This window comes from Carassius carassius, chromosome 29 (assembly GCF_963082965.1).
Source record: "Carassius carassius chromosome 29, fCarCar2.1, whole genome shotgun sequence".
Taxonomy (NCBI): Eukaryota; Metazoa; Chordata; class Actinopteri; order Cypriniformes; family Cyprinidae; genus Carassius; species Carassius carassius.
In genome coordinates this window covers 18,458,493-18,480,080 of record NC_081783.1, presented here as the reverse complement: position 1 = coordinate 18,480,080, position 21,588 = coordinate 18,458,493, and the positions used below count along the sequence as shown (strand labels likewise).

The 21,588-nt window shown below is 34.4% G+C and overlaps 3 protein-coding genes and 1 long non-coding RNA gene across 5 annotated transcripts in view; all 4 read left to right on the top strand.

Moving 5' to 3' along the window:
- The window catches only part of ppp3cb (protein phosphatase 3, catalytic subunit, beta isozyme), a 48,807-nt gene extending 39,014 nt beyond the window's left edge, over positions 1 to 9,793 (top strand). The window contains exons 9-14 of one of the 2 annotated variants that reach the window (XM_059516165.1): positions 798 to 923; positions 1,312 to 1,389; positions 1,708 to 1,792; positions 2,396 to 2,493; positions 2,836 to 2,883; positions 8,008 to 9,793. In XM_059516165.1, coding sequence (XP_059372148.1) covers positions 798 to 923; positions 1,312 to 1,389; positions 1,708 to 1,792; positions 2,396 to 2,493; positions 2,836 to 2,883; positions 8,008 to 8,186 — 614 coding nt within the window. In that variant the 3' untranslated portion in view covers positions 8,187 to 9,793. The remainder of the gene's footprint in view (positions 1 to 797; positions 924 to 1,311; positions 1,390 to 1,707; positions 1,793 to 2,395; positions 2,494 to 2,835; positions 2,884 to 8,007) is intronic. The other variant, XM_059516166.1, reaches the window with a different exon arrangement.
- An 85-nt stretch (positions 9,794 to 9,878) lies between these two features.
- LOC132109813 (uncharacterized) lies at positions 9,879 to 10,252 on the top strand. Its single transcript, XR_009424553.1, has 2 exons — positions 9,879 to 10,163; positions 10,206 to 10,252. It is a non-coding gene; the product is annotated as an uncharacterized LOC132109813 (long non-coding RNA).
- A 1,777-nt stretch (positions 10,253 to 12,029) lies between these two features.
- Positions 12,030 to 15,764, top strand: LOC132110159 (stimulator of interferon genes protein-like). Its single transcript, XM_059516756.1, has 6 exons — positions 12,030 to 12,301; positions 12,633 to 12,810; positions 13,597 to 13,705; positions 14,062 to 14,285; positions 15,121 to 15,307; positions 15,430 to 15,764. The coding sequence occupies exons 1-6, from the start codon at positions 12,075 to 12,077 to the stop codon at positions 15,705 to 15,707; spliced, it is 1,203 nt and encodes a 400-aa protein (XP_059372739.1). The 5' UTR covers positions 12,030 to 12,074; the 3' UTR covers positions 15,708 to 15,764.
- Positions 15,765 to 19,094: 3,330 nt separating this feature from the next.
- Positions 19,095 to 21,471, top strand: LOC132109811 (DNA damage-inducible transcript 4-like protein). The gene is made up of 2 exons (XM_059516164.1): positions 19,095 to 19,402; positions 19,995 to 21,471. The coding sequence occupies exons 1-2, from the start codon at positions 19,246 to 19,248 to the stop codon at positions 20,441 to 20,443; spliced, it is 606 nt and encodes a 201-aa protein (XP_059372147.1). The 5' UTR covers positions 19,095 to 19,245; the 3' UTR covers positions 20,444 to 21,471.
- The last annotated feature ends 117 nt before the right edge of the window (positions 21,472 to 21,588 follow it).

Sequence of the window (21,588 nt, the reverse complement as noted above, 5' to 3'; positions counted from 1 at the left end):
TCGATCCAGGTTCAGTGAGTCAAGAACATTTATTCTTAAGCAGCCCTTAAAGGGAAACTCCACCCCAAAATTTTGTCATTAATCACTTACCTCCATGTCGTTCCAAACCTGTAAATGCTTTGTTCGTCTTTTGAACAATATTTTGGATGAGAACTGGGAGGCTTGTGACTGTCCAATTAACTGCTAGTTTAATTTAGTAAAAAGTCATACAATAAATATAGACAACAAACAGTTTATTTATAAGTTTAATGTTTTTTATTAAATTTAAAAATGAAATTTATAATATGATATAATATAATTAGGAATTATATATATATATATATATATATATATACAGAGCGAGAGAGAGAGACACAGAGAGAGAGAGATAATAGGAAAAAATACATTTAAAAAACAATTTATATAATATATAATTAATTACAATCATTATTATTTACACACATGATAAATAATTCATATACAGCATATCATCTACCTGATTGTCCCGAAAAGGCTTAATTTTGTATGTGCAAAATATTTTTTCTTATTTTTGTCTGAAATATGAAATGTAACCCAGGCATGTTGTTGATTTTTTTTTTTTTTATAAATCTCTCCTACATAAACCTGTTTTTTAAGATTTATAAACACTCAAGTATGTCAGAGGCCATTGTATGTAATGCAAGGTTGCAAGGCTTTGTGTTTTCACTGTGTAACAATCATTACACAGAAAGTAATTTACAGATGCTCATTACAGAAGATACTTATGTAAATATATTTGATTTTTTTGTGAATATAACTGCCTTAATGCCTGTCTGCAGCGGCCGTGCTTAAATACGAGAACAACGTAATGAACATACGACAGTTCAACTGCTCTCCACATCCGTACTGGCTGCCCAACTTCATGGACGTCTTCACCTGGTCTCTTCCGTTCGTTGGAGAGAAAGGTGGGAAATTATAGGAAACATGTTCTTGAACAGTGTTGCTAAACAGCTTGGAGACAGCCAGGCTTTGTGACTGCACAAATGCCTTACATTTTCTTCATTCTGGGTGTGTGAGAAAAGTGGATGCGCTCTTCTGCTGACTTGTTAAAACAAAGCAGATGGAATAGATCCATCTATTCTGTCCCAACAAGTCAAACTAGGATGAAGCAAATGAGCCATCCAAAAATATTTCACTAGATAGAGATGGAGATCAGGTTTATCCAGGATATCAATATTACCCTAGCATTTCTTGTTTTGGTGTTGTTGTGAATGTATTTGTTCAAAATTATCATAGTTTATGCAAAAATGTCAAAAGATCTTGCCTCTTTTTTTACCTTTGACTCCTCTACAGTGACAGAAATGTTGGTGAATGTCCTCAGTATCTGCTCTGATGATGAGCTTATGAACGATGGAGATGAGATCTTTGATGGTGAGGACTGCACATTACTCATAAGTTTTTCCTCTAATGTTTTCTAAAACGCACATGACTAGATCATTTCAATTATTACACCTATAGTTTTTAGAGTCAAATACAACAAAATGACAACTAAACTTAAGATGAAGTTCTCTAACAACTTAAATTGTTTAGCAACTGAACAATAAACATTGATGTACTGTAGCTTTAAAAATAATATTTAGCCATCCCAGATTCATAGAGGAACAGTGCTTCATTGTAAAATCTTATGCAGAATATTCAGCTTCAGTATGTTGTTTATGAAATCTAAGTTTGTTTCCTGGTTCCTCTTAGCTAATGCTGCAGCCGCTCGTAAAGAGGTCATCAGAAACAAGATCCGTGCCATCGGCAAAATGGCCAAAATGTTCTCAGTCCTGCGGTGAGTCTGGAAGGGGTTGTGAACACGTTTGTGGTTTTGATTTGTAGGACATTAAAATATGTATATATATATATACACAGCCATATGTGTGTATTTGTGCGGTGTGAGACAGTGTTTTCGTTGCTACCATTAAAATCATTTTTATTAATTGAAAAAAGATAGAAAAAAAAAACATTTTAAATGAAAAACTTTAATTTAATCTCAAATAAAAATTACAAATGGCTACCAACTGAAATATGCTATATGGACAAAATTATTGGGACATCCACTTCTAATGAACAGGTTTGACTACTTTTTAAATCATGAGTTAAAAAGCACTTTTAACCTTGGTTAGCACTGATTTTAAATCACATGTCTAATGCAGTGCCAAAAGTGACCAATCACAAACTAAACAATCCTTGCATCATTAAATATTCATGTGTTGTATTATTGTAGTACTTTTCAGAAGACACATTTCCACAAATGGACAAGCAATTGCATGCTGAGCTTGTACAATTCATGTCATTAACCTTTTAATTATGCACATAAGAATGTTAAACAATGTTTGTGTGGCGTACAGTATATGAGTGTTTAAATCGCAAACGTGTGGTTGTGTATCGACAGAGAGGAGAGTGAGAATGTGTTAACCCTGAAAGGTCTGACCCCCACCGGCATGCTGCCGAGCGGCGTACTGTCTGGAGGAAAACAGACCTTGCAGAGCGGTGAGTTACAAAAGCAAACATCGCTCTTTCTTTCTCTCCCATCACAGCCTCTTTTCTCTTTCAAGGTCACTAAGACAATGACTTACAAACTCATGGACATGTTTGCTAACCCCTCTCTTTTAGTCAAACACTTCCGTTTATTCTCTTCACTAATTAAACCATCAGAAATGTACACACACATACAGGGACACTAACCGGCTAATGCTAACTGCTAACTGTCCGAAGCAGCTACTTGGCAGCTAATGCTGGGGAACTGTGCTGCGTGCATGACTGTCACAATAAACTCCCCATCCATCCTCCCTCTCTCCCTCTCTCTCCGTCTGTCTTTCTGTGCCTCCTCAGCTACCATCGAGGCCATTGAAGCCGTGGAGACGGTTGAGGATGGAGAAGGTAAACCGGCCGGCCTCTATCTCTCTGTGCTGCTCAGAGGTTTCATAGCGACCGCTGTAACATGCTAGCTAGCTAGACAGCAAACCTAGCTAACGGAGCGTGTGGGGTGCTATGACTGGTCAGGGATTGTTTATTTTTCACAGACACACACACACAGACACATTTATCTAGATGTGTAAATGGGAACATACACCATTTAAAAGTTTGGGGTCAGTAAAATATTTTTTTAACGAAATGAATACATTTATTAAGCAAACTGATCAAAAATGACAATAAAAACAATGTTACAGAAAATTTCTATATCAAATAAATACTGCTCGTTTGAACTTAATATTCATCAAATGATCCTGAAAAAATAAATATATCATGGTTTCCACAAAGAATTTGAAGCTGCACAATTGCAACAATGATAATAATCAGAAATATTTTTTGAGTAATGATCACTGGAGTAATGATGCTGAAAATTCAGCGTTTCCTCACAGGAATAAATTACATTTTAAAACTAATTCACATAGAACATACTTATTTTAAATTGTAATAATAATTAACAGTTTGACTGTTTTTACTGTATTTTTATCCAAATGAATGTAACCTTTCAACCTTTAACCTTTTAAAAGAGTCCTCTTTTAAAAACATTAACCATAAGCTTATATTGTTTTTAAGCTACATTGATGTTAATTACAAAGACTACAGACTAGAAATGAAAAATTTAATTTCTAGATAAAAATAAAAAATGCTTTATTTAATGATCCTATTTATTTTTATTTTTACCGTTGATGGCATTCCTAATGGAGGTTTTGTTAATAACTTAGAACAGTTTTCATGCACGATTTCACAGACTTATGTTTTCTCCAATTTTACTCTAATGTAGTCATCTCTGTTAAAAGTAATGGCTAAATTGCCTACTATTTTCAACTAATAAGTCCAAATAGGATTATGTAGCATCAAGTTTGATTATGATTTTAAATAATTCCTTCCCATAATAATATACATAATGTCATAATCATGTCCCCTCTAAAAGAAACCTATTAAATCAACCTAAATAGCTTTTCACGTCTCCCATGCCGGCCAAGCTGATCTGTTTTGATAGTTTTAGAGGGATTGGGGCACTTGAGAGGCAGGGAGAACAACTAGACCTGCATAAACCAGCCAAAAACAGCACAGTTTAAACTGTTTTTTCAGCATGGATATCATTCTTATACATTGTAATGACATCCAGCCAACAGACAATCTCATTCCAGTAAAAACTAGATCCCATTCCTGTTTAAATCAGTATTATAAAATATGTCCTCTGTTGATAACTGTAACTCAGAGGTTGTTTAAAAAACTAGTCTGAATAGTGTTTTATAGAAATACACAGACATACATAGACTCACACATAACTACACAAACACCTGTGTCTTCCTGCTTATGCAAATGCTGGACTCTGCTCTGCTGTTTTCCACCTTTTTTTCCAACGGCACACATTCTTATGTACCTAATCAGCAAGGTTACAGAATGGCTCAGCAGACGGCAAGAATCTGGGCCATGGGTAGGTGAGGGCACCCGCCCCTGCCTCTCACTAATGAGCCAGTATTCTTACAGCAAACACTGAGCACCCCAGCGCCGCTCCTCGCGCACTCACTCTGGGTTTGGTCTGTTATGACCATGTGATCTGCAGGGATCATGTGACCTCTCTATGATAGGGTTTGTTTTTAAGACTCGTTCTAAATGGTCTCTGCTTAAATCTGGTAAACATTGACTGAAAGGTCAGTGAGGGCTCTGGATATTAAATGCCATTTAAAATCTCCATATAGCAAAGTAGCTTTAAATCAATAACATAGCCTTGTGAGACTGACCTCAAGCTCCAAGGTTGTGAAACGAAGAAATACACTTTTTTTTAGAAAGTGAGTCTTACTTGAAACCAAAAGTTTCACATCTGAAATCCCTTCATTATGTTGTATTCATGATGACAATATAATACAAAACAAGTTGAATTAATTTCCGTGTAGAGCTTTTATTAAAAAAAAATATCATGAAATGAGAACATTTATTTAAGAATTGTTTTAGGAACAGTAAAAATAAATATATACAAAATATATACAAAATGTTTTGTTCTTCAGAAATATATATATATATATATATATATATATATATATATATATATATACAGTACAGACCAAAAGTTTGGAAACATTATTATTTTTTATGTTTTTGAAAGAAGTTTCTTCTGCTCATCAAGCCTGCATTTATTTGATCAAAAATACAGAAAAAAAATGTAATATTGTGATATTATTACAATTTAAAATAATTGTTTTAAAATTTATTATACTTTAAATTATCATTTATTTCTGTGATGCAAAGCTGAATTTTTAGGATCATTATCACATGATCCTTTAGAAATCATTCTAATATGATGATTCATTATCAATTCATTATCATTATATATCTTAATATTTTTTTCAGAATATGTGATACTTTTTTAGGATACTTTGATGAATAAAAAGTAAAAAAAAAAAAAAAGAAGCTATGTTTTTAAAATATAAATATTTTGTAATAACAATATACACTACTGGTCAGTAATTTGGGGTCAGTCATTTTTTATCTTTCTTTCTTTTAAATAAAATCAATACTTTTATTCAGCAAGGATGTGTTAAATTGATAAAAAGTGATAGTAAAGAAAATATATTATTAGAATATATATTATTAGAATTTTTTTTTATTTTGAATAAATGCAGTTCTTTTTAACCTTTTATTCATCAAATATATTAGACAGCAGAACTGTTTCCAACACTCATAATAAATCATAATATTAGAATGATTTCTAAATGATCATGTGACAGACTGGATGTTACATGTGACACTGAAGGCTGGAGTAATGATGCTGAAAATTCAGCTTTGCAGCACAGGAATAAATTATTTTTTTAAGTATATTCAAATAGAAAACTATTATTTTAAATTGTAATAATATATCACATATTACAGTTTTTTCTGTATTTTTGATCAAATAAATGCAGGCTTGATGAGCAGAAGAAACTTTCAAAAACATTAAAAATAGTAATGTTTCCAAACTTTTGGTCTGTACTGTATATATTAGTGGAAGATGTTAAGTAAACAACAGTTATTTTAATATTATTTTACTTCTATTATAACATTTATTAAAAAAAACAATAATGTTTTACTTTTCATTTTAGTTTTTGGTAATTTGGTGTTATGCTTTTGTCATTTTTAAGTACTTCAAATTCAAATTATTTCAGTTAGTTTCCTAGGCAAAATGTTTTATTTTTATAACGTTTTTTTATATTTTCTAATTTATTTCAGCTTTATTTGAATGAATGGAAATTATTTTTATAATTAGTAAAGTTTCTAGTTAATAACAATGGTGCACTTTCTGTTTTTTTTATATAACAGTCAAATATTTATTAGTGTTTTAGCATCATTATTCATATCAAAGTGAGTTGATTAACTTCAAGGTTTACAGCTATTATCAAAAAATACCTGTGGAGAAAATCAGTAGCAAAAAATACTCCCAATCTCTTTTCTCAACACACAGGGTGAGATGAGAAGAGCTTAAATGTATTTGAAACCCAAAAGCATCTCTGTTGTCTGAGAACAAACCCAAGAGAGAGTCTCACATCATCTGTGATATAATGCACTATGTTTCCATCAGAAATACATAAAAAATTGACATGATTTTGATGCCAGTGAAATGAGTTTGTTTTCTAATGGAAACATTGACTGTGCTATTGGTCCTTGTGAGGTTTTCCAGTTAAACTGGGAGTGAAAGGGATAAGATGTAACGTCCATTATCATTGCCACAGCTGTTCCCTTGTACATCACATACAGTGTTGGGAAGTAAATAGTTTTTTATTGTTCTGAATTTCAGGAGTTTAGGACACAGAAGAGGACAAATGCTTATTTGATAGCAGTTTTATTTCCTATTTGGCTTTATCTATATGCTTTATTTTTTTAAGATTAACTTTTTGTCTGGGCATTGTTACATGCCAGTGTTTCCTGTCATTGCTATGCAGTGATTTATTTCAAAAACAGTATTATAGCTATTAAACTATTTCTTTTCATTATTTTCCATCTGTTTTTAACCTCAGAACAATCTCAAAGTAAAAATAAGTGCTGAGTTTGTGGTGGTTGTGCTTTCAAATAAAATTATTATAATCTTAATTTAAGTGACGAGGGATTTTGAAAGTGATCCGCGTTGAGTTCTACTGTAAGGTTAACCTGCCTTGTTTAAATGTCTGAAAATGATTTTAAAATCTATACATTTAGAAAAGCAATCAAATGTGATCACCTACATTACTTTTAATAAAGTTATTCAAATAGTTTGAACTAACCTATTACATTTCCAAAATAACCTTCCCAACACTGACCATATATTGTGTGTGTTACTGGTTGTGAAATATGTGCAGTTGTGAATTTGTGCTTATAATGTGACTATTACATGGCAGAGTGAAACCGTCGAGTGTTTGAAGAGATATCTGTGTATGAGTGAAATTTTAAATCATACCAGATCACATTTCACTCCAATAATCAAAATAAATGTTTGCATAAAGAAAATATTAGTGTATGCAAAATATTAAATAAAGGAATATTTTTGCAGTATTATTCACATTATTTATATTGCAATATAATGCCCCTGAATTATTCATTAATATAATTTGTCCAATATTATAAAATAATGAATGTTATTATTTAAAATTCGAAGAAAAAAAATTACATTACAGTAATCATATTGTGAGGAAAATGTCAAAGTAAATTTGTATTTATACATAAATACATGCATTTATTTATTTAAAATAAATAGTATATTTTTTTTTATATTGCTGGCTATATATCTTATTTTTTATCTTTTTTTCATATTACAGTAAAAATATTTTTTCACCTAAAAAACAAATGCTAAATATGATTTTGAAGTGAAATATGACCCAGACATGTGTATGTGTGTATCTCTGGATATAGATATATCATCATGTCAAGAGAACACTCAGTGTCTGTATCCAATTTGTAGAATAATCCACTCATCTGTCTAAAAGTATGTGATCATTTGTGGTATGTCTGCTTGTCTGGTTTAGATTTTGCCTATTCACAATTTGTGACTGCTCTTATTTTCTCTCTCTTTTTCTCTCGTAGCCATCCGTGGCTTTTCTCCACAGCACAAGATCACCAGTTTTGAGGAGGCGAAGGGTCTGGACCGCATAAATGAGCGCATGCCGCCTCGCCGAGACGTGGTCAACAGTGTGGGGCAGTCGATGGGCAAGATGAACATGGCCGAATCCAACGGCACGGATGACAACAGCAATATCCAGTGATTCATCTCCTCCTTCTCCTCCTCCCGTCCCTCGCTCGCCCCTGCTCCTCCTCCCATAATGCAATTCTCCCCCTCCCCTCATTTTCACTGCTACTGTCTATGTAGCAGATGGATTATGTGATATGTTTAGACAGAACTCCCTGCTTGACGTTCAACGGCCTCAACGACAAACACGAGACGGGCTGCGCGAAGATGATCATGCGTGAAAGTTGCATGATGGGATATGTAGTTTTATTGATATGGGGCTATGTAATGGAAATACGAACACGGAGTGCATTTCCTGTTCCTTTGTCCGAAGAGATGTTTATTTATGCGTGTTTGCACTTTGTGTGCGTGTTTGTGTGCGTGCGTGGGCGACATGGGATATATAATTACTATACGATGATGATGATGATGATTAAGTAGGTTTTCACAAATGCTTACTTTTTTTTTCTTGGCCTGATGTGAAACATAAAACACAAGGCCGACGCACTATTTATTCGAATGCGTCGGAGCGCACGTTTGCGTATGTACGTGTGCGAGAAGCTTGTAACCATTTACTTTCACACTTCTCTTGCAGTTCTATATTTTGCTACTAGTAATCACTATATCTATGGAATAACTAATATTACACAGAATAACTTCACACAGGTTATCACGATTAACCTGCAAATAATAGAGAGGTTTGGAGTTGCTGCAACGCCCCTCATGTTGTGTGCTCGCTGTGTTGAGTAAATCCGCCGTTGTCACGTCCTGCTGCGGTTGCTATGGCAGTCTGACACTTTCCCGCCTCCTCTGGTGCTCCGGAGCTGAGCAGGGGGAAGCATTCAGTCAGCTCTGTGTGTATGTCTGTGTATGTGTATGAGAGAGAGAGAGTGATTTCGAGAAACAGGGGAGTGATTTGAGCTGAGGGATTGCGTCTGGCTGTTATGAGTGGTTTCAAACAGGTCCTTGTCTTGTGTTGGCGCACTAGACAGAACGGATTCCCAGCCACACATAATTCATGGGAGTTTATTTTGTATATAAATGGCGTATATTTTTAAGGACGGTTTTGTTATCGCTTATTTTCATGTTATTTTATTTTGTATCCAAGCTGTTTATTTATTTATTGTCTGTTGGGTTCTTTTTTGTTTGTTTACATTGCTGTACAGTTAATTAAGCTCAGATGAAGTGTTAAACCTTTTGCGTTTCTTTATCGATGTACAGAAATTATCCAGTAGTGTGAAGGAACATATAATTCTGTGAAAAGACACCCGGGCTGCCAAAGCATGACTGCATGGTTATTTCAAATGTAAATCGAATATGGACACACCTTAACGTGTCTCACATTTTTAAGGAGAAATATATTCTGATCATTATTCTAAACAATATTCTGGTTACTTATGATTATTATTAAGAGTTCTGCTGGTTGATTCCACTTTGCCTCATCCTTTGTTTTGGTTGCTCATTGTGCTTTACTTTATGAATAATGAAAACGTTCATGAGTTATTTGTGATTCTATATCTTGTATTTTTCTCTGGAGCTTCATTCTGAGCATCATGATTTCCTGACCTACAGTACGGATAGTGTGAGCATGCCCTATGGGACAAATCTCTTTTTTACTCTTGAATAAAATATGCATGAACCTTTTGGATTTTTCTGATTTATTCAACTCGCATTGCCAGCGTGTCTCACAAACAGTAAACGATAAATTAGCAAGGACATCAGCATCTCCATAAAACAAAAAAATGTTAAACATATGCTGCATTAGTGAGTGAAATCATGAAGAAATGACAAGGTCAGGTTGCATAAATCAGTGGATCCCCACCACATTCCTGAAGGCCCTCCAACACTGCACATTTTACATCTCTCCTTTGTCTGAAACACCCAGTTCAGGGGCAAGTTCAAACTCAAACCGGTGTGCACCGTTTTGCTACAGGCTCCGGTTTGAATGACATGTTTCCTGGAAATGGTGTGCAACATTGTGCAAGGGGATTCGAGATGCGTTTTATCTTGTTTGGTGGTGCAGCAACATGTATATAAACCACACAGTATTAAAGAGACAGCTTGCACAATGTAATTTACATCAAAATAAATTCACAAGAGCAAGTATATTGTTTGCACTTTTATTTACATTAAAGGCAAAATAATTTAAATAATAAAACCACAAGTATAGATCTGGAACTTCTTTAAGTCTGTCTAAATATCATTAAGTAATTGCAATGTCTTCTGGTCCCTTCCTTAGGAAAGTGCTTAATACTGATTAATGTAACATAAAAATAGTATACATATTTATATATGTTGCTATTGTAAATGAAAACTGCTCCAAAGAAAGTCATTCAGACAGTTGCTTTCATTCATGCAAGAAATCACCTTTCTAGATCTTGAGTCCAAGTTCAAAATAAAACTCTTGAACCGCTCCACTGTGAACATACAGAGCTGTATGAACCACTGCAAGTCTTTCAAAGCAAAACACGAGTCTGTCTCATACCACACAAATGAATCTCTGGAACTGCATGGAAATATAATACAATATGTCCTCACTGGAAGGACATCTGATCTTCTGTAAAGTTTACATTGTCAGTATCATGAATTGAATTGTTTGATTATTCACTTGAAGTGCAAGTCATTGGGGTTTTTTTCCCCATGATCCCCTAAAACATGCAGGTTTGAGTCTATACCTCTAGTGTGCATTAAAAATAATTTGAAACACTCACAGAACTTCAAACATGTTTGGACAAGGACTATATAGGCAACTTACCGAAAAGTGAAAGTAAATGAAAAAAAAATAAGGTGTGCTTAACTAACCAAATAAAGACAAAGAGCGAGAGAGAAAGAGAGATCAGAAGATTACACGGAAGAGAGAGGAGAAGGTAAGCTTTGAACATGTGTTAGAATTTCTTATCAATATTCTGATTATTTCAAATATCAAAAGCAAGCAGAATAGGTGAAGGATAGGCTACTTTAAAACTTTTTATCTGATGCACTAAAATTAATAACTAGATTCAACCCCCAAAACTCACGCCACGTTCGACTGTAAGATAATGGCACTGGTTAATGATTGATAGGTACTGATAGTGAACACAGATAAAGCCGTTTCATCTTTATGAAGTTTTGCACACATCAGGGTTAGATCGAGTAATTTCTGTGGTTACAGTGGATATCGAAATAAAGCAACAGGTGCTGATAATCTCTCACACAACTGCAGCGGGTGTTTTTCCCCTCACTTATGATTTGTGTTGTCTGAAGCTCTCAATCTATCATATCTGAAATGCAAACAAGCTCCGCTAAATTATGTTTGTATAACCAAATGAAGCTTTAGAGACGACAGTGGCATAACAAGGAGTGGCATTCTTAATCGTAATTTAAAACTTGTAGTTCCCGTAAACCCAGGTCATCTTTATGATTAAATACATTTTTACAGATATAGCCTACGCCACGTTCAAAACAAGAACCAATTCAGAACTGAAAGTAAAAGAAGGATTGCTCTGAAATTTAGAAGTATAAAACAAGACAAATAGATTTAGTTGTTTCTTTAACTAAGTTTTTTTTCTTCATATTAAAGAAATTCATTAACATTTGTTGTTTCTAACAGTGTTCTGTAGTGGAAATATTAGTGATGCAAATTACATTTTTGGAATAAAACGACCAACGGCGAAATAACGATAGTTTAATAATATATAAATGAAAAATAAATAAATAAAATGTAATAATGATAATATTATCATTTTATATTAGATGTCCTTAATAATAATAATAACATAAAAAACAATCACATCAAAATCTAAGAAATTAGATCTATGAAAAATATATACTGTACAGTAGGCTAAATAATGAAGGCCTGTTAGTTTTGAGAAAAATCAACCTCTGGGGAATGAAAGTGCAGTATATCAGTGGAGTTAAGGAGTGGGTGTGAATGTGATGTGTTCAGATGTCTGGTGTGATGAGAGAGGACGGTCTGGTCCCCAGAGCGCGCAGCAGGCTGCCGGTGGTGTGTTCTGCTGGACTGGGGCTTCTCATGCTGCTGCTTGCTTGGCTGCTGGACCCTGCCAGGTTCAGTGATCGAGCTGGAATGAAAATTTTTTGCATCACTGTTGAAACGTTCATTCACAGTATGTGCTTGTTTGCAGAGGAGTGGCTCTTCCATTCAAAGCAAAGGTTAGAAAACAATTCCTATACCATGTATGTCCTTGTTTTATGCAATTTAATTGCAGAATGTGATGACACGTTGTCTTCACTCTTAAAAGTAAATATTATAAAAGGTTTTTTTTTTGTCCAGCAATGCCACAGAAGAACCATTTTTGATTCCGCAAAGAAACGAAGCATGAACACATTAAACTGCACCCCATAAACACAATCAACCCTAGAAAAAACCTAGTAAACCACCTCTTTCATCATGAAATCACACACCAAAAAAATAAAAATAAAAGTTTTGAATGAAAGTATTCAAAAATGTATTGTTTCAATTTACAATATGCTTTTTTTCTAGGTATCATGGCAGAATAAATGAGATCTTTCAGGCTTGCTTTAGATGGCATGTCATTATCGGAGTGTGTTCAATATTCCTGATGCTAGTGTTGGATGTAGTTTCATTCTCTGGAGAACAGAGGAGCACCATAGCCCTCATGTGTGCCGTTTCCCTGTTACTCAAAAGCTTGGGGTTTCTGGTAAGATTCATCACATGCCAGGAAAGCAATGTTTACATCAGATGATTATGTGAATAATATTTAGTATATACTTGTTCAACTGGTTCAGTTACATGCTAAAGGAACAGTATGCAGTGTGGCACAGCCCTTTGCATTCTCATTGGTTTTCAAGTGGTCTACACAGTTGAGTCTATAAGGATGTTCAAAAATATTAGATCGTCACACTCATAAAGCACAGTTTGGAAGCTAAAAGACATTCAGTCTTGATTTGAAATGCTACACTTTAAAGATAAAACACACCCAGTACTCATTTAACACATGGAAATCATTCAGAGTACACTGTATGCATCATATAATGATCAGCTTAAGGTGCTGTATAATCTCAGCTTCACGTTTGTTTTCACAGAGACGGGTGGGATTTATCAGGACACCTGATTCTGATATGTAATACTGATATAAATAGCTCAGAGATGTTCAAAATACCCCTGTGGTTTTCTGATTGCAGTTTCTCTCTTCAGTTCAGGTTTCCAACTAAAACCACATCTCATTTTTTATATTTATAAATTGCTATTAATATTAAATATTACAGAATGTCATCCTTCACAGCACCTTGGTTCATTACTTGTTCGTACATACAGGATTACTGTGGAAGCTAAAATTCCCATTCTAGCCATTAATTTATCTCAATTTCCCTTTCTTGTGTTTGTATGGCAACATACCTGTGGACGATCCAAAATGACTAAAAAAAATGTACAAATTAAACAAGTAGGCCATATATCAAATTTGTATATTTCTTTGTTTTTGCAGGACCCTGCTCTGGTTGAGATCTCAGAAATCTGTGAAATGAAGAAGATGAATGTGGCACATGGTTTGGCCTGGTCTTTCTATCTTGGCTACCTCAGATTTGTCCTTCCAGGTACATTCGTCTGCACTCTACCTGTGAGACGATACTTGTTGAGGCCTCTAGGGGACAGTAATGACACACGGTTTACTCAAAGGCTGCTCACTAAACAGCTGGATGTATTAATCATGCCTGGTTGTAACTTCAGAAAATTCTACATTTAGTGCACAAACTAATTTTTATGTTGGTTTTGAATCATGGTAGTCCCTGATCACTTTATCCTTTCAGTTGGAAGTGTGCACAGTCATCATAATTTCAAAGTCAAGTTTCAAATGTGTAATTAAATTATGACCCTGAGCTGTAAAACCATCTGATCATTTGAAAGATTCTGCTCACTTTCTATTTTCACGTTTCTGTTCTTTCACCTGCAGATTTACAGAACAAGGTGAGCCAGTACTCCTCCACCAGGGGGAAACTGAGCTCTCCACGTCTACATATCCTTCTGCCCCTCAACGCCAGGGTTCCAACCAAACCTGAAGAGGAGGACACTAATGTGATCTTCAGCGAGAACCTCCCAGAACTGGAGCGGGACACAGCAGGGGTGCGGAAACGTAGCTACAAGAATAGTGTCTACAAGATCACCCAGGACAGAGAGGTGGGCTAATGCTGATTGCTGATTATTGAAGTTACTGGAAATGATCAAGAACTTTTTCAAAGAAATCATCGCAAAGATATGATATACAGAGAATTCAAACTAGCATCAGTGTATCCACTGATTGAGAGATAGATGTGCCTGCTAATGCTAATGCTAATGCGGTCTTTCTAGTCTGGACTTCCCTGGTGGTCAGGAATTCCATAGTTTTAAGTAGGCTATGTGGTAAGGTTATATGCCAGAACTGATGCAGAGGTTTGCACGTCTTAGTGATGGGAGAAACAAACGTTTACAAAACTTTGAAGCAACATAACCAGTTGCTTCGTAAAATAATATTACAATTTTTACTTTTATTGAAAGTGTTATCTATTAAATGCAATTAACAAAGCATCTAATACCAATAAAAATTTTATTTTATTAATCTGCAGAGTTTGTGTTGGTTATTTTTATAGAGAATTTGGTTAATCCGGCTAATAGACTATTAGTCTCAGCCTATATATATATATATATATATATATATATATATATATATATATATATATATATATATATATATATATATATATATATATATATATATATATATATATATATACAGTTCTTTTTTTACTGTAATAACCCTGTGACTACAGAAATATACTTTGACAACCCACCTGAAATACTAGACACCATGCTGCATACTGTTTTCAATGAGGTGCATTGAAATAGCAGGGATAGTAGAGTTGGATGCATAATATGCAAATTGGGATGCAGCAACACAAACATCTCCTTGTGGCTAAAAGCTGCAGTGGCACTGGAAATAAATCCAAGGTCATACCTTCTCTTTGTGCTGCTGTAGACTTTTAGCTGTGTTCTGGAATACGCCACACCACTGCTGACGCTGTATCAGATGTCCCATGAGAGCAGTGCAGGGTTTGGAGAAAAAGAACGAAAGCAGCAGGTCCTGTTGTTCTACAGAACGCTCAGCCAAATTCTGGAAGATTCTCTAGAGTGCCGGAACCGTTTCCGGCTCATCCTGCTCAACGGTCAGAATTTCATTCGAATTAGAGTTTGACATAGACTTTAAAATCGTATCTGGATATAATTCTGTGGTTTTCTCTTACGGTTGTTTATTTCTATTATTGATTTCATACCCCTTATTTTTTAGATGAGCACACAGGTGACCCTCATTACCTCTCCAGAGAGATCATCCAGCACCTGAAACAGCAGGACAGAGAGATTCACATGGATCCCATCCAAGAGCTACCCAATGAAGTCCATCCTGTTCCAGAAGAGGGTCCGATTAGGAATTTTAATGGTGCGCATCATCCAGAAGACCCAATAAGCAATGACCCCACCCTCATGTTTAGCCAACCACATTCCTTAAGATCTGAACCAGTGGAGACCACTGATTATTTTAACCAACCTAATAATGCAAAGAGATGAGACTGAATCATACAGTGCTCTGCATAAGATCTTGGTTGCTTCTGTTCAGTCTTAGACGTAATAATAATATTTAAGAATCCATTAAATCAGCTGTTCATTACCAGCCTCATTTTCTCTGTTTCCTCTCTGTCGTGTCTTGTTCTGTAAATATGGACAGTTTCAATGAGAATTATCTACCAGCTCTCAAATATATGCTCATGACACATTCACACTTCCAGTGTTATTTTAGGATCATTTTTGTTTTCGTATTTACTTTATTATTTTAATAACACTGGCATTTTATTATATATTTTTTTATTTACTATTGTTTTTGTTAATATTGTGAATTTTCAGTTTCATTTTATTTAAAGTTAAGGGTTTTAGTACCTTTTTAGTTTAGTTTTTTTTTATGTGTCTACAGTGTATTTTTTATTACTTATTAGTTTTCTTCATTTATTTAGTTTTAGTTATTTTAGTACTTCAAGTTCAACTAAATGGAAATGAAAATAAAATAGGTTGAAGATTTTTTAAATATTTAAATACTTTATTTCAAGTAATGAATATGTTTTATGCTACCTATATGCAACTAATAAATGTAGCATCATTTATTAACAAAATTGTATATGATATTGTTTTTTTTGTTTGTTTTTTGCAATTATCAGAGACATATGCATCTTTGAATATGTTGAAAGATATTGCAAAAACTCAGGACTTTTAATTAAAAATGGTGAAATTGTTTTTGATTTTACAAGAAAATAAAATGAATTTATTTTTCTTTTGAAAATGGCAATTTTAAAATTAATGTCTTCATATATTCCTATGTATGCTTTTTCCCTTACTGAAGAACTACATATTCTAAATTAATGCTGTTGAAAAATTCCTTGCTTCTTCCAGTGAAACAGCTCTCTTCTGACTGACTGTTTTACTTTCCATGTCCTGTGGCAGAACAATTACACTGAATGAGAGAAACAAGTGTGAACAAGTCATGATGACGGAGGTGATGCATAACACATCCTTTAAGCTGAATCACTACACTCTCTATAAATCTAACATTTATCCACAGATCTAATGTCTTATCCAGTTGAGATAGGCAATTTAAAAAGATCTATTAAGTGCTTACTCTAAAGCTGAGCAATTTAGCTGAGTAATATTTTTTATGAAGTAATATACTAGTCCATCAGGTTCCTGCAGCTGAGCTGATGTAATTCGGCACTCAAATGATAAATGAAGACTAGAAGTTTTTAGGTTTATGGATGGTTTGATCATCTTTTTTATAGTGAATAATTATGTTTGAAAATGACTGAGGGTTTTCCTATGTAGTGGTCCATATATGCAGCTGTTTGAAAGAGCTTGTCCATCAGGTTTTGATTTGACAGTGATGGATGAACTATCACGGGTTTCACTGTCTGTTTGTGATCAAATCACAACTGGACTGGAAAGAAGGAAAGAACTAAAATATTTCAAAACATATTGTTGAAGTCTAGTCTAAGGTCACATGAATGTATTGTTTTAGCAGCTGATTCAGTGAATACACACAATCTTTTTCTGTATGTCACATTAGGAAAGCACCCCATGGTCATAGGTTTCTAGATAGTTTATTCTTCCTTCCTCGTTCACCCACTCATTGAAACATATACGAGATATGTGATTCATTTATTCTCCCTTAATTTAGACTACATAACTTCTGGAAGGTGCTTCTACAGAAGTCTCTCCTAGTTCCTCATTGAATTATCGTAAGATGATTCTCTACTTCTGTGTGCTTGAGTGGGGCAATGTGACATCACAGCGCAACCGGTTAGTTAATGACAGAGAACAAAGGTGAGGTCACGAGGAAAAGTCCCTTATCGTGACTCAGAGACAGACAGACGGCAAAAAGACTGTTGCTAATGATGCCAGTAAAACTGTAAAAGCACTTTCTAGATCAAACCTGCACCAGATTAGACAGACTTTATTGTGTGATTTACTTCATTAAGACATTTCTGAATGAAAATTGTCAGAAAAAGAAACAGGTAAAAAGGTTCTGTTTGTTTATTAATTCAATGTAATTTGAAAAAATGAGTGATTGTAATTGTAAGAGTGTAAACGTGCTTCCTGGTTCAAAGAGAAGGCTGCTGAACTGGATTTTACTGACCATGTGTTTGTCTTTCTGGTCATGTGAGTCTCACCTGTGAATAATCACACCTAATCTCACACTGTCTGAATCACTTTCTGGAAAATACATTTTTAGTACAGCACACACTTGTTCTGTCTATCAGCATTTATGTGCATTGATAAATTATTAGGATAATATATTTTTTTAAGTTGTTTTTTTAACCAAGGGTCTAAAAAGTATATTCCCATAATTGTCTGTAATAGGCTATTATTTGAGAAACTACATGTAAAATAATAAATAAATATGCAAGGAAGCATTGCAAAGTAGATTTAAAATTGTGGAAAAAATACTATATATATATTTCCATAAATGGCTGCTATGGATGAAAATAGTTTAGTAATGTTTAGGATATCATATTATCTGAGAAACTACATGTAAACAAACAAATAAATAATTTAATGAATAAATGTATGAATGAATAAGCATTGCAGGACTACTTAAGTGAATTTCAACAACATTAAAGTTTGATTAAAAATAGTGGAAAAAGAAGTAGTAAACAAAATAAAATAAATAAATGGGGGGAAATTATATAGTATAACCATAATTATCTGCTACAGATGAAAGTAGTTTAGTAATGTTTATGATCTCATATTATTTGAGAAACTGCATTCAAACAAACAAATAAACAACTGAATAAATAAATGAATATTCTAGGACTACTTAAGTGAATTTCAAGAATTTTTAAAAGTTTATTAAAAATTGTGAAAAAATAAGTAACAACAATAATGCTATAATATTCCCACAATTGCTTACTATACTGATTAAAGCAGTTTAGCCATGTTTATGACCTAATTGAATACATGTAAATTAAATAAAAGTATAATAAATATTGTGTTGTAAATATTAAAATGATTAAAATAAGAAAAACAATAGGCTATAAAAATAGGTATCTGCATGGTAAGCAAACAAACAAATAAAACTTAAAGGTGTTTTAAAAATGTGGGAAAGGAAATAGTGAGCAGCCAGATTATTGTAAAATATTTTAAAAAATCCATAATAGAAATATATAAATAGTAATCCAAAAAGTTCACATTTATTTGCCAAATGTTTACTTAATATAATGTCTATATTATAATATAATATAATATAATATAATATAATATAATATAATATAATATAATATAATATAATATAATATAATATAATATAATATAATATAAACGCAAGAAGCCGGTTCGGTTGCACGTACTCGCGGCGTCTGCTCTGATGATATCATCTCTCTCGGGATTGCCTAATGTAGCCCAGCCCCCAAACTTCAGCTGATGCAACATTACACTCAGTTTAAAACCGGCTGCAGTCAGAAGAGTTACACATTCAACCTCTCGCATTCATGGAAGGAACAAAGAAACATTCTGTGGAAGAGCTGGGCGAGCTGTCGGGGAAACACTCGGAAGAAATCACGTTAACATGGTCTATACACAAGCCCTCGTGTTCGGTAACGAGATGTCCGTCAGGAGCGAGCTGGAAAACCTAGCTGAGGACCTGAGCTTTCTACAGCACTTCAGACCAGACAGAGACAAACTCAAACACTGTGGCAGACTCATGAAAGCACACAGCTCATCAAGTAAGTAACCTATTCCTGTCTAAATTATCTATTGTAAGAGAAACCGGGTCAAGTTGTCACAACTAGGCGCTCTATCTCAGTAACAAAAACCAAAAGGTTTGGTTTTGCGCGTTGATTTGAAATCACCCAGCTCACTAATGTTAAATTGAAATATTTTAATAAAAAAAACCCTGGATGACACCGAAGCAAAGGTCAGCTTAAAAGTCGAATGAACATTGATGTCGTGTTTTGTGTAGGCCTAGATTAGATTTTTATATACTTTGAAAATGACAGAATATCCCCATTGTGACAACTTAGCCCTTATAGTGTATTAAATCTTTTTTATTTTATGTTCAAAAGCTTTTAGATCAGACACGTGATTATTTATGAGCAGGGAAGCATTGTTCCAGTTTTTCTAAATTGCAACATATTAATTCTGCAGACTAAAGTCTATGGCAGCTTAGATCAGCTGATGACAATGTATCAGAGGCTGACGGTGTTAGTTTCAAGATCCTTATCTAATGAGCCACTGGTCACTCTCAAACTGCTGAGGTGTAAAGTTTCTGTCTGGTCAGCTGAGCCTCACACATTCTTCCCATTTACTCATTCACAGGTCTGGGATCTGAGTGCAGTTTGGAAGAGGAAGGAGAAGATGTGTGTCTTCAATTCGACCTGGCCAAACGCATTGAGAAGTGCCTCTATGAGGCCAAAGGAGCCAGTCTGAGCTGCCAGGAGCTGCGTCTGCCCAGACGCATGACCGCACGTGTGGCCGGAGACATCCTGCGCTCATCCACCGATGAGCCGTGTGGGATACGAGGTGCGATGATCCATTTGTTCATGGAAAGCAAGGGCACACTACTTAAACTGGGCACCGTCATTCCCGATCGGAGTCTCACACCCACTTTTGAGGTCTCTGTGGTGCTGCAGCCTGATCTGGGTGGATGGCCTCCACTGAAGATCCTGTTCGGAAGAGGGAAGGTCTTGAGCCTCAGACGGGAATATCGGCTGATCAAGCGGAAGCTCTACTCGTCCGCCACTCCCACTGTACTGGAGTGTTATTAAAAGTTTGGCATTAAGAGTAAAGAGAAGACAATGCCTTAGGTCTTAGAGAAAGAGGACAACTTTAGGAAAAGCTCATTTTGCACATTACCATTATAACTGTTAAATCAGTGTCTTTCAGTTCACCGAATAGTTTATAATAATGTTCAGTTCAAAGAAAGAATGTGATATTATACAACTGAAATTTCTAACACCGTATAAGCAGCTGTTATAATACTGCATTATGTTTGCTTAAAATATCATTAATATATGCATATACACAATCATTCAAAAGTTTGGGGTCTGTAAGATTTATACATTTTCTTTAAACAAGCCTCTATGCTCACCAATCTTGTTTCATTAGATTAAAAATATAGTAATATTATTAAATATTACAAATATTAAAATAACGTTTTTATATTGTAAAATGTATGTTACCTTGATGGCAAAGCTGCATTTTCAGTCTGCAACCTTCAGAAATCATTCTGTTGATTTGGTGCTCAAGAAACATTAGCATTATCAATGTTGTAAACCGTTATTGCTTACAATTTAACATTTAATTAATATTACATTATTTGTCGATCAGGAAGTTCAAAAGAACAGCATTTATGAATAGAAGTAATAATTTATTTCATTAAAAAAAAATCTCACTGACCCAGAGCGTGTGAACAGTAATGTAGACTCCTGTATAACCCGGGATTTTACCTTGTCATATCTTGATGTTTGTGACAAACACTATTGTCAGGTGACACGGCACGTGAGATCAGATCATGTTTGTGTGAGTATGATGGGTGTGTAGAGACTCCAGAATGTTCAGTTTCAGTTCTCACTATTTATTGTTTACTGATGTTCAGGGATATAGGATGGTTCACATTGTGTATGAATCACGCCACTGATATATGTTGACGTCTTTAATGGATATTGAGTCTTTTTTTTTTTTGGGTGTGTGTGAGACTTTGAAAAGGACAGGCTGGTATTGTCCTCCCAGTTAAGCATTTGTACTAATATTTTTTGTTTTGAAGCACAAGTTCAATAAATTATTCCTAAAACGATATCTTATAATTCCAGACTTTCGTGTTTTATTAACACATTTAATGACACAATATACAAAAACACTGTACACAAAGACCCTGTACAAAACTATGTTCTTTCTAAACATACAGATGTCA

What these genes read in the sequence shown, in the direction of transcription:
- LOC132110159 (XM_059516756.1), top strand. Translation starts at nt 12,075, where the DNA reads ATGTCTGGTGTGATGAGAGAGGACGGTCTGGTCCCCAGAGCGCGCAGC. An exon ending in CCTCAGATTTGTCCTTCCAG is followed by an intron (nt 13,706 to 14,061) that starts GTACATTCGTCT and finishes TTTCACCTGCAG; the next exon opens with ATTTACAGAACAAGGTGAGC. An exon ending in CCGGCTCATCCTGCTCAACG is followed by an intron (nt 15,308 to 15,429) that starts GTCAGAATTTCA and finishes CTTATTTTTTAG; the next exon opens with ATGAGCACACAGGTGACCCT.
- LOC132109811 (XM_059516164.1), top strand. Translation starts at nt 19,246, where the DNA reads ATGGTCTATACACAAGCCCTCGTGTTCGGTAACGAGATGTCCGTCAGG. An exon ending in GAAAGCACACAGCTCATCAA is followed by an intron (nt 19,403 to 19,994) that starts GTAAGTAACCTA and finishes ACTCATTCACAG; the next exon opens with GTCTGGGATCTGAGTGCAGT.